Source organism: Antedon bifida, chromosome 8 (genome assembly GCF_963402885.1).
Source record: "Antedon bifida chromosome 8, ecAntBifi1.1, whole genome shotgun sequence".
In the NCBI taxonomy this organism is placed as follows: Eukaryota; Metazoa; Echinodermata; class Crinoidea; order Comatulida; family Antedonidae; genus Antedon; species Antedon bifida.
The window spans coordinates 19,298,224-19,310,205 of NC_136233.1; the positions used below are offsets into that span (position 1 = coordinate 19,298,224).

At 32.8% G+C, this 11,982-nt stretch overlaps 2 protein-coding genes across 3 annotated transcripts in view; one reads left to right on the forward strand and one right to left on the reverse strand.

The window, feature by feature from the left end:
* Positions 1-11,468, reverse strand: part of LOC144849722 (neuropeptide Y receptor type 1-like) — a 47,828-nt gene extending 36,360 nt beyond the window's left edge. For both annotated transcript variants that reach the window (XM_078706746.1, XM_078706744.1), the window contains exons 1-7: positions 11,330-11,468; positions 10,661-10,800; positions 10,156-10,257; positions 9,364-9,613; positions 5,296-5,402; positions 4,412-4,616; positions 2,885-3,025 (exon numbers count right to left, since the gene is read on the reverse strand). In XM_078706746.1, coding sequence (XP_078562872.1) covers positions 2,885-3,025; positions 4,412-4,616; positions 5,296-5,402; positions 9,364-9,613; positions 10,156-10,257; positions 10,661-10,758 — 903 coding nt within the window. In that variant the 5' untranslated portion in view covers positions 10,759-10,800; positions 11,330-11,468. The remainder of the gene's footprint in view (positions 1-2,884; positions 3,026-4,411; positions 4,617-5,295; positions 5,403-9,363; positions 9,614-10,155; positions 10,258-10,660; positions 10,801-11,329) is intronic.
* LOC144850341 (uncharacterized) lies at positions 5,509-6,878 on the forward strand. The gene is made up of 2 exons (XM_078707603.1): positions 5,509-6,358; positions 6,496-6,878. Exon 1 carries the CDS (start codon positions 5,516-5,518, stop codon positions 6,068-6,070), a length of 555 nt encoding a protein of 184 aa, XP_078563729.1. The 5' UTR covers positions 5,509-5,515; the 3' UTR covers positions 6,071-6,358; positions 6,496-6,878.
* Positions 11,469-11,982: the final 514 nt, after the last annotated feature.

Here is an 11,982-nt window from a genome sequence, read left to right on the forward strand (position 1 = left end):
ATCTGTATTTTGATTTTGCTTGTTTTCAATTACAAATTAATTTTTTTAATCTCATTTCTTTTAGGAGTAAAACAATAAATCAAAATGGTCACCTAAAGAGTGGGTGGATAAATTTTCTTCTGAGAATTTAAGCTCTACATCATGTTACAATTTACAAAAAATACTAATATTTTATTTTCTTACAGCTCTTTTTACAACCCCTTGACATAAACATGCTTTTAAACCTTTGAATCATCATTTATTTCTTTTTTTCCTGTTAGAAAATTGCGTTGAGAACAACTGTGTATCCTAAATTATTTATCCATATAATTTGCACATAGTTAAAAAAAGAAATCATCTTTGTGTTTAATAATTATTATTTCCTTTAATAATTCTTTGCTAGATATTTTCAGATTTGTCAAAGAAACATCAATTCAGTTTTTGTACATTTTTTTTTAATGGTATAAATTTTTAAGATTATTATTCTCTTTATTTCAAAGAATACTGACCAATTTGAACTAAACAAACCAATTTGTGTGTAAATAACTTTGTAGAATTACTAATCATTTTAATGAATCTTAAAAAAAACAGTAATATTAATTCGCTCTTATAGAGCTGAATGCTCAAAGCCTCTAAGCGCTACACATTATTACACCGATAATTTTTTTATCAACTACAAATGAAAACACATTTCCATTATGTTGCAGGTTGCAGTTAGTTACCAGGTACCCATTTGTGCCTGAGCGGAGAGAGGCAAATGTAAGTAAAGTGTCTTGCCTAAGGACAAAAGCAACGAGACAAGCATTATCTGATCAGTTCAACTTTCAATACACCGCGCCACACGCTTTCACCACGTGTAGTAGTTCTGAAAAGAACTGTTGAGTTTCTCGACGTTTCGATCAATATGCTTTGATCGCCCTCAGGAGTGAGAAACTTAACTACTACATGTGGTGTACCGCAAACTTTATATCAATATTTGATTTATATTATCTAGAGTTAAAAAATCCTATTTATAGGTGTTTTTCTAGTTGCATAACATGATTTATTGTAAAATTACAACTTAACAATACTTAACAAGTAAAGAGTAATTCATCCAAGTATTGAAATGGTTAATGAATTAGAATACTTACTAATTAGTTAAACGAATCTTAATCAAAATAAAAAAAATCTGTTTGATATATTATCCAAAGTCAAAAAACTATTTAGCTGTTTTGCTTGTTGTTTAAATGTGCAATATGATTTATTGTCCATTTCAAAGAGCAGTTAGCCTAGCTGGTAAAATTACGACGTAAAAACACAAGGGTAATGTATGTGAGTACTGAAATTGCCAGTGTATTTATAAGAGTAAATTTCTCTCGATAAGCACACAATTAAACACTACAATTGAAACTACATTACAATAAACATATTTGATATATATATAAAAACAATAACAAGCAAAACTATTTACAGTATATTTCACTTTTTCACTAAACATAGCCAGATATCCTAATTAATCCCTTCTGATCACTCTAAGCCCTGTTGACACTTAATTTTTTGCCTTATATTGGAATGGCGGCCATTTTTCAAAATTGTATATAAAATGTGCATAAATCAGATCTAAATTAGGTAAATACACATTCTTGGTGTCTAAACACATGTACTTCAAACAAGGAATTCTTAATTAATTATTATTTTGTCACCAGATAACAACAGTGCTTTCAATGTTCTTGTTGTCTCTTCTTGCTAAATCATTCTGTGACTTAGTGGCGGGCTCTCGCTCTCGAATTTGAATTGAAATACACATTTTGGGGATGCTTAATCATTTTTTGTATCGGAATCTGATGATCAGTTTAGTTGATTTGGGCAGAGGTAATATCACAAATATACCGGCAGTTACACCTTGTAGAATTGTAGGATGTAAATTTGGTAATTTACATCATCTGTGAAGTTACATACAAATGGACGATTGAACAGAAGCAAGGCTTTAAAATCCTATTCATGGCTCTATACCAACTAAACCTTTACCAATTTGTGAAACAAAAATTCCAGATTTACGATTTCATGAACTTCAGATAAATTAGGTACCGTAACCATAAACTATTTAAATTGATTTATTAAAGATTCTTTGCCGAAAAGAAGATCGTGAATCTACCATATTTAGATCAGATTTTAAGCACATTTTATATAAAATTGGTCACCATTTGAAAAATGGCCGCCATTTCAATACCAAGCAAAAACTGAAGTGTCAACAGGGCCTAATGGATTCCTATAGTCTGTAGTACATGTTTTTAGACACCAAGTTTGTGCATCTAACTTATTTAGATCTGATTTTATGCCAATTTTATTTACAATTTCAACACAAGGCAAAAAATTAAGTGTCAAAAGGGCTTAGAGTGATCAGGAAATTACTAAGTACTAAGAGTTTGTTGAGAAATGGGAGTTAAATCATAAGCGTGTGCACATTTTAATCATGTAGTCACCCTCAGCAGTTTCAATTAAGCAAGCTGTACAGTAACATTAACATTGTCATTTATTTTTCGCCTTTACAATTATCAAAACGCTTTACCACATCAATCATCTGGTGAACATTACTTTTTAGGAAAAAAGTGTGTTTTTAATAGTTTTATCTAAAATTTGTCACTGACGTTGAATTGTGTATTTTTTTACTGAAGTTAGTCCACTTAGCTGGATCAAACGTTGAAATTGAATGTTCATCAGATGATTGGTGAACATGAGGAACATAAAGTTTGGTAACATCGCGTTCATCTGTCAACCTCTACTTTGGATACATGTATTAAGGGGACATTTTTTGGGGCCCAAAGGTGTCCTCTCAATAGGGGTTTTACCGTATTAGGTATCCTTTTAAACATGATTAAAAACATTATATTTGAATACAAATAAAACTACATCATTATGGACTTACATTAGTTTGTGAACTAGTATTTGGTTTGACCTCTGACTTCAGTATACTATTTATGACATCATGCACTACTGATGACAATGCATCTTTGTATATTTCATCTGATATGTCATTTTGAAACACCTCTGTAAATATTTCAGGCATCTAAAAAAGGAGAAAAAAATGTAAATCTTTTATGGATTGACGTTGGTGTAGCAGTCAATCTGTGAATTGGAAATGTGGGTTGGGTTTATGGAATAGGATTAAACTTTGTTTCCAAAAGGTTGCACCACACTTGACTAATGCTTGTGATTGGTCAATTCACTTGCTTTGCACTACGTTGTGTTGCATCCAAGTGAAAAACAACCTTTAAGACTATGCAGCACTATCGAATGTTTCGGAACGTGCATAGTCTTTAGACAACAGATAAATTGTTCAATGAAGTGTGGTGAAATAAAAAAAGCTCCTCATTGGAAATTATTTAATAAGTTTCTCTACAAAACAAGGGCTACTTGGTGACCTAAAGGCTGTTCACCCAAGCAAACAATTATTTATGGACTTTTAATGAACCTAATTTCTTTATTATTATATTCATCTTCCATCCTATGAATCAATCAGTACTAGTGTTTTGGTGATGAAGGAATTGAACAATTAACAAAATTAACCTATCAGACTCAATAATCATTGGTGGATATTTCGAGTCATCTTCCCGCATGCCAATAAGTGCAATTTTTCTAAATTATTTTTTTAATATAAAATAAAAACATCCTGGTAAATTAGTTCATTAACTGAAGGGGAAAATGCATTTGCTACCTTTGGAAAGCCCTGGCATGGCATAAATATTGTTTACTATAAATGCAGATGACCAAGATTGATTTTTATTTTTATTAATTACGGTATAAAACAACATATAGACATAAACAACAAGCAGCCTGAAAACGTTGAACTTACATAAATATAAGTGAGATATAAAAGACTATATAATATGTGATTAACAAGCTAAACATTAAAAAAAAAGATTATACAAATGATTTACAAAACTAGTTAAAAGATCAATATTCTAATTTAAAAGTATTATGTACAATTCAAAAATAGTTAGAATATAAAAAATATATATATATAAACAATTAATTATTCAAGCACCATGTTTTGGTTATGCTCATCAATTCTATCGATATTTCACTTTTCCAAATTCTGTATTATCAAGACAACAATACCCAACATAATATAATAATAATAATAATAATATTATAATAATAATAATAATATAATACTTTAAAAAAATGATCTAATAATATGGTCTTCTACAAGCAATAAATCATTTTAACCTTCTATGGCAAATTAATTAAGTACTTATATGAAATGCCTACAAGCATACAAATACTGAAAAAGAATAAAGTTCAAAATTCCCACTGGAAAATTTGAAAGTATTTCGTTACAAACGGATGTATGAATTTACAATTTAGTTTGTGTAAATTGACACCATTAAAATATCATTTGAAAAAAGCAAAATAAAAAAACTCAATTAATTTAAAGAGTTCAATGACTTACATTTCCCCGTAGAAATTCTGGTTTTTCTATTTTCTTAATGTCAGGTTCATTAATAGTTGTTGCTTTTAATTTAAAGTAATCTGTAACCATTTCATTGACGACCTCTTTAATAATGGCACGCAGTTCTTCGTTTAAGACGTCATCGTGAACAGAGGTAAAACTTGGATGATAATACCTACTGTCTTCAGAATAAATCAGCCATAATCTAAGTAATAAAATACAAGCATGTAGAAATGAGAAGTTATAAACTGCCTATGGCATATTCAACAATTGTCAATAACAGTGTATGGTTATATTTTTCAATAGTATGCAAATGTTTATGAGTGTAATAGTGCAAATAATGTCATGGTGTGAAAGATAAAAGGTTGATCGAACATCGTCAGTAAACAACAGTCTAGCATTGTGTTTCTTGTGTGGTTGCTCGCTGTGTAACAAAATGTGCACAAAACGAAATTGCAGTACTCGCATATGATGTCAATGCACTTTCGATGATGTGATTAAGAGTGTAATAGAACATTTATTTAATATCATGTGACAACAATCCTCCAATTAAATGACAAGAATCTACTTATGTGTGTTTTCTGATACAAGATATAACAGGGGCTTTATTGTATATCAAACAGAAGGTTGGAGTTTGATATCTTTTTCCTAGTCAAGAGACTGAATGAGAATGTATTGGAGAAATAGTAAAAAAAGATAAAGATATAGAATTCTGGGGCACCAGAAGGACCCACCAAAAGCGAACCTTTGCTAGTTTCACAGGAAGATGTCCCCTTAAAAAGGGTGTCCCAAAAAAGGAGGGTTTTGCTGAAGTAGGATAAACAAAATTTCTTGCAAAACACAAAAACATCAAATCTGTAATTTTCAAATTACTGTAATTGTACCTTTTTTTAGCCATTATTGAGGTTTCTTCCGCTACATGTTGTACCATATCTGACGTAGTTTCCTCTAGTATATCAACCGCAATATCATGTGCTGCTATTTTAAAATTCTGAAATAAAAACAAGCTCAAGAAAGCATTATGATAATAAATACAACCCAATGTCAGGATAAAACATCTTCGAAGTAAATTGATTTGATTATTTGACTAAAGAAGCTGATCTCATGAAGAGGGCATATGAAGTGGTTTCACGTAGAATCAAATCAGCAGCAGCTAAAGAAGAGCATCGTTATAAGTCTTGTTCTCCGAAGGAAATATTAGAAATTGGTGATCGGGTTTTACTTCGCCGAAGACATTTTAATACTAGACATAAATTGGCTAATAAGTTCGAGGAGCACTCATATATTGTTGAGACTATTAACAAAGAAGCAGACGTTTTTGGTATCCGCTCTGCAGTTGGGGGTCCTTTGAATTATGTTAACCGCAGGCGATTGCGATCAGATCCTAGGAGTGTGGTGGAAGAACCGGTACATTTTGATTGGAATGAGTGGTTGCCGTATGATGGTCTAGAAGCGGATGTAAACTATAAAGATGAAAGTTGTGAGTCTGAATCTGACGATGATGTTGAAAGTTTTAAGATTGTTGTAGATGTGAATTCTGATAAACAAATAGATGTTGAGCGTGATGATTCGGGAGTAATTCCAAGGCGATCATCTCGTTCTACAAAAGGTGTTCACAAAAATCGATATCGTTTACCCATGTCCACTCTTCAAAAATAAATTTGTTTGTTTCGCTCCTTTTGGGTCAAAAGGGCATCCAAGCGGGGAAATTGTAATGGATCGGAAAGATTCCGAAGTTTCTTATACCTACATTATTGGTGGCGCAATATATTGCATTGCATTGCTATTGTTCACTACTGGTATTCGCGGGCGTATTTGCATATCAGGTGAATGATTATATCGAATAGGCTGCGTGAGCGTTGGTTCTGCAGAAGTTGTTTTAGTTGTTGTCTGAGTAAGACATGTTATATACTGTATTTCTTTTAAGTGTGGATTCTCGCCAATACTGTGAGTAGATAATTATTTTCTATACAACCATAATGTTTTACAGTATTACTCCATGTGCATAACCGAGTTAAGTTGTTATCGTTCATTATTTGTAACGACAATGAATTCACTGTTTTTAATTTCTCTTTGATATACAGCTTTGTCTTATTAGATAGCATACATGTTGAAGTTAGTTGTATCACATACCATGTTGAAGTTAATTGGATAACTTACCAGGTTGATGTGATTAGTAGTATGAAATTGGTGTATTGGATCCAGGTATAAGTTCGTTAAATGTTATATACAGTAATACTAATTGATAATTAGTGAAGTGACCATATTATAGTAAGCTTGCTTGTGATTGTTTTTATTGTTGAATTATATTACACTGCTGGAAAAATAATAATTATGACGTTGTTTTATACAGGGTTTGTTCCTGTTTAGAAAAATAAATGATACAGAGTAAATGCAGCCTCATCTTGCGTATTGTTTTGTTGCATGGGATACATGGCTTCACAAACCAAACCTTAATGGTCTAAACCTAGCAAATCAATATTAAGGATTCCCGAACCACGACAGTAATAAAACTTGTTATCGACAGTTTATTAAAAAAAAGGCAAACTACAAATAATTTGTCTGCCATGGAGCAATAAGAATAAAACTTACACCCGAAATCTCACTTGGTACAGAGAGTGGCATAAGCTATAAAACATGTTATTTATCACCTATCTACCTAATTACAGTAATCAATTATGACTAATAATTAATAATACATAATTTTGTGACAGGAAGAATGACCAACAAATATATAATTTCCTCTAAATATTTGTTTTATAACACATTGGCATTATCAAGATGCTAGGCTATGATTTCAATTTTATATGTGGAGTATAAAAATTATAACAGCACACACTACAGGTTGATTTTCGAACATCCACAGCTTAGCCTTGTGCAGCGCATGGTTGCACTAAATTCAACAGGTATATATCAAAATTCATTGGGCATATACGAAAATAGCATTCTTGACGATGTAAGGGTTCAATGGAATAGTTATTGAATATCATGTGACCCACATGGTGTGTTATAATAGTAAATACACAAAACTTTTCAATACGTTGGCTGCCAGGTTTTTCCAGGCGGCCTGGAAATAATAATACTTGGCAAAAACAGTTTTTTTTAACCTACATGTAAACGTCATAGAACATTTCACGGGGTGGTGTTGAGAAGATGCACCTAGACAATAATGAGATCTTCCATTTGTTTGTTGTGTTTTATTGTAGAAAGTGATAAAATCATATATTGTGGTGGTGCCCTCTGTTTTTAATAACTTGTTCTGGCATATGTGACAGAACCTTTAAAAAAGGTTTGGCATGTTAAGTGGAAAGTTTCAAGGCTTTTGTTTCTGCAATGTTTCTAGGGTCTTAGGGGAACAGTGCAGTCATTTCTTACACATTTCTTATTACCAGTACTCCAGTTACAAACTAATTGATTCATAAACAGCAGCTGCTTGTTGACACATTAAAAAACCTGATTATTTAAAACAGCAGATGTAACAGAATGGTTTTTATTCTTTTTTTTTTTTTAAATCTCCTATGTTGACATTATTCTGGTTTGGACTAAAGAGGGCAGCACAAATAAATTAGTTGTGTGAATAGTTCCTCTTATACTATCAACCTAGTTTGATTAAACAGTGTGATGTGCCCAAATATGGTAGTAATATACCAAAATATGATAGTGATAGGACATCATCATGTTCATATGAATGAATGAATGCGCTGCTTGCACAGCATTTATTGTCAAATATATAAAATATTTAAAATTTGAAGTTTGTACACAGTACACATCACATTTTTTTGTCGCATAAAGTTTGATAGTATAGACAGAGCTTAATAGATGTAAAAAATCAAACTTTGAATAAGCCACTTGTTGATTCTAATAATTATAGCGGCCCGCTATAAATCCCAACATGCATTGCACGCGGATTGATATTTTAGTTTTTCTTCTGTCATTCACCTACTTTGGATCGAACGTGAAGGACAAAATAAATGGAAGAATCGTAACTTTTCAGCGAAAATACCGGGTTTCCCCCAATTTGTATTACGGATTCTGGCAAAAATAGAAAGACAAATAATGCAGCAACTAGACAACGTTCGTACGTTACTGTTGTTTACCAGCTAGGCCTACAAAACTAAGCCTAGCTAGGAACGAGAGTACATTCACCATTGTTTTTCTCTTTTGATCATAAATTACCATAAATCGTACATCTAAGACAAGGAATGACCTGGTTTAATGTTTTTAAAGTAATATATATGCATTATTTTTACAAAATGGCACAAATTGTAGGGAATGGGTCTTTAATGATCATTGATTATTATAAGATAAAAAAAAGTTAACAAAGATCCCAATGAATACCATACAAAGGGGCTCTGTCTACAATTTTTCTTTCAGTAATCGTTTCATCGGGTAAGTAATCCAATTTTTGGTCAAAGTGAATAACTATTATATGATATTAAATGGCCCATCCAATATCTATAAATGAAAATGACAAATAAAAACTTTTAATTAATGTGTGTTAAGACAAATGGGGCATTAATTTAGCTTTTTAGATATGTATACTTAGTATTTTTACTCGGGGTACCTGAGTCTAGGACTCTCTTATCTCTTATCCATCCGACACTATTGAGTAAAAAGTGCGATTTAAAAAGTACTACTCCTCCCTTATTCGTTGTAGTATTGAGCTGGGATTTGGCATGAATATACTACAGGGACATGTCCTCAAAGCTATAGAGCCGGCTTTTTTAATTTCAAACCGGATGCAGCCATATGACGTCTCGAAGATGGTACCGTATAGCCGTATTTGGTACCGAGGTTATTGATGTATATGTGACGTCACATACCATCTTATGACGTCATTACAGCTTCTTTTGCTGTACCTCGAGTATCGCACATTCGTGCTTGTTAAACCAGGTATTCACATAAATAAGGTACCAGTACTGTGTGCATAACAACAAGTAAATGTATTATACCTTGGCTTCATCCTGCTTAACACGTCTGTTATGAATGTGTGGCGAGAAATGACCAAGACTTCTATCAACATGTACAGGATTAAAAGCTTCTTGAAAACGAAATGTCTCCAATGGCTCAGCAGAAGATGGGTAGTTACGTTGATATGGCCTGGTTTTGAGCTTGTGTGATATACCATAAGGGTCATCCAGAGGGTCATAGGAATTGTGAGGAAAATGTGGTGGATAGTCACCTTGTCTTGCATGGTGTAATCTGTATTTAAAACATTAACATGGATGTTATTGTGCTGGATGGGGACAGCCACCATCAAAGTCTTCTACTGTACCTAGCCTAAAGCTGCTTTCGCATCACGTCCAGATTCAGTCCAGCAGCCTGAGAAAAATATCACGGAAAAAGTGTCCAGTGGTAAAGCATTGAATCGTACAAACTCGTACAATTTGAATCTTTACCTGATTCGGACTTGGAGCGATGGATAAGAAGTGATTTGTTTGCTGAAATCATACATTTTTTCTTTTGACCAATCAACAGTGAGCATGGATGACCTTGCTTGACAACAGATAAACCAAGTTCATGCTCAATGCTTGTGATTTTTTCTCAGGGTGCCAGACCGAACCCAGACGCGATGTGAAAGTTTAAGTTTATTTTAAGGCATTGTACACTCCATGATTCTTTTAATTTGGTCAGTAAATTCTCAGCGCTTTGCAAAGATTGTTGTATGCATTAAAAAAAAAATATTAGTTCGCTACAAATTTTACTAGCACCTGACAAAACAATTTAATTTTCAGTTGACTAACCTGTCATCAGGAGAGGTCAAAGGTGGAATAACAGGATACCTACTGGATCGGAGACTAGGCGAGATTCTTTCAATGTCATCAAAGCCAGGAGATTGTGGCAACCTTATATTTAAAAAAAAAATCCTTCTTGTCATTATATATCTGTACTGTATTATTAATAATAGCAAAATACATTTTGTATGTAACTTTTCAGAAATGATTGAGTATTTTTTTTTAGCTGGATTAGCATTATTTATATTGAAGACATTAGTTTAGATTAGAATCTGTCCAAAGATGGTTTACTCTTATTGCCTTCAGATGAGATACAAAGGTGTTACATATGCTCATGTAGATTCTTGTAATTTGATTGGACACAGTGAGTGAGTGAGTGTGAGCAAACAAATAATGAATGTTTTATATTCATGATATTAATAAGGAACATGATACTTTTCTCGAAAATGGGTAGAGCATTGCAGCCTGCAATGTGATTGATCATGGAGAAAAAAGAGTGTATTATTACACTTACTTTGGTAAAAATTGAGATGAATTTTGGAATGTTTTGGGAAAACTTTCGTATTTGGAATGACTGCTTCTCCATTTCTGATCATAATCATAACTTCCCATCTTGATTGTTGTTGTGTTATGTTACAAAATTACTGTAGTAAACTGAAATAAATGAACGCATTTAAAAAAAATAAACCTTAATTAATAAAAGAAGAAATGGTACGTAAAGATACGATAAAGGATTTTAGGCCTAGTACTAGAGCATAATAGGCCTAGAAAGATAATGATTGATAGATAGACCAAGCCTAGCTAGCCTACTAACTAGGGCCCTACTAGAGAGGCTAATTTGAGCTGTCGGCAAAAGAATGTAATACAGTAATTTCCTGTTCCGTGGCTCAATTCACTAACTCCTCACTCACAGTAGTTGGGTTAGACTAGCTACCATCTACCAGCAAGCTAGGCCTAGGCTTATAATATATCATGGCTAGGCCAAAGCTCGAGTACAAAACCGAGGAGTACAGGATGGGCTAGGTCGTACCCTCTAACTAATCTATTCTATCTAGGCCTAGGCTAGCCTATATACTAGGCCCTACCCCCACTAGGCCAACTACTACTAGCCTAGGGAGGCCTAGGCCTTCCTAGAGTAGTAGTTTGGCATCTTCGTTGCTATTATTTACATTCATTTTCAAACCTTTGGAGATCAATCTTGATATAGGGTACATAATCCAATTAACAAAAGGATTTCTTAACGCATAACCAAGGCCTAAACGTCCGTAAACATAATTATATTTTTGTTGCTAGCTAGCCTAATCACACATTGTTTACAAAACACACAAATTATTTCAAATAAAATAGCGCCCCCAAAGTTTGTGAAAACTAACTTCGAGCCGGCCTTCCGCCGCCGTTGTTCTTTTGAGTTATGACTGAACTAATTGAACAATAATTTGTATTCTAAGTATGGTGTATTACTTCTAGTAGTAGTCATGATGGAGAGTAAAACATTTTCTCCATGGTAAAACAAATCTTGTGTTACTTACTAATTTATAGGCCTACAATATTTAACTTAATTGGCAGCTTTTAACTTAATTCGATTTTCCTAATGGCGCTAATTAAAAGTTGTTCAACAAAAAAACAATGGTTCACAATACTTTATTTGTCTTTTTATACCATTTCTACGAATTATTTAAAATCGATTAGGCCCTAAACCTTCAATTCAAGATTCTAGATTTATTAAAAACAGTTTTTTCTCTCTTCTATTTGTTGAAGGCGCGGCTCCAAAATTTTAATTAGGGTCCAATACACTACCTAAATGATGGTACTTGTAATTTATGTAATTTAACCGAA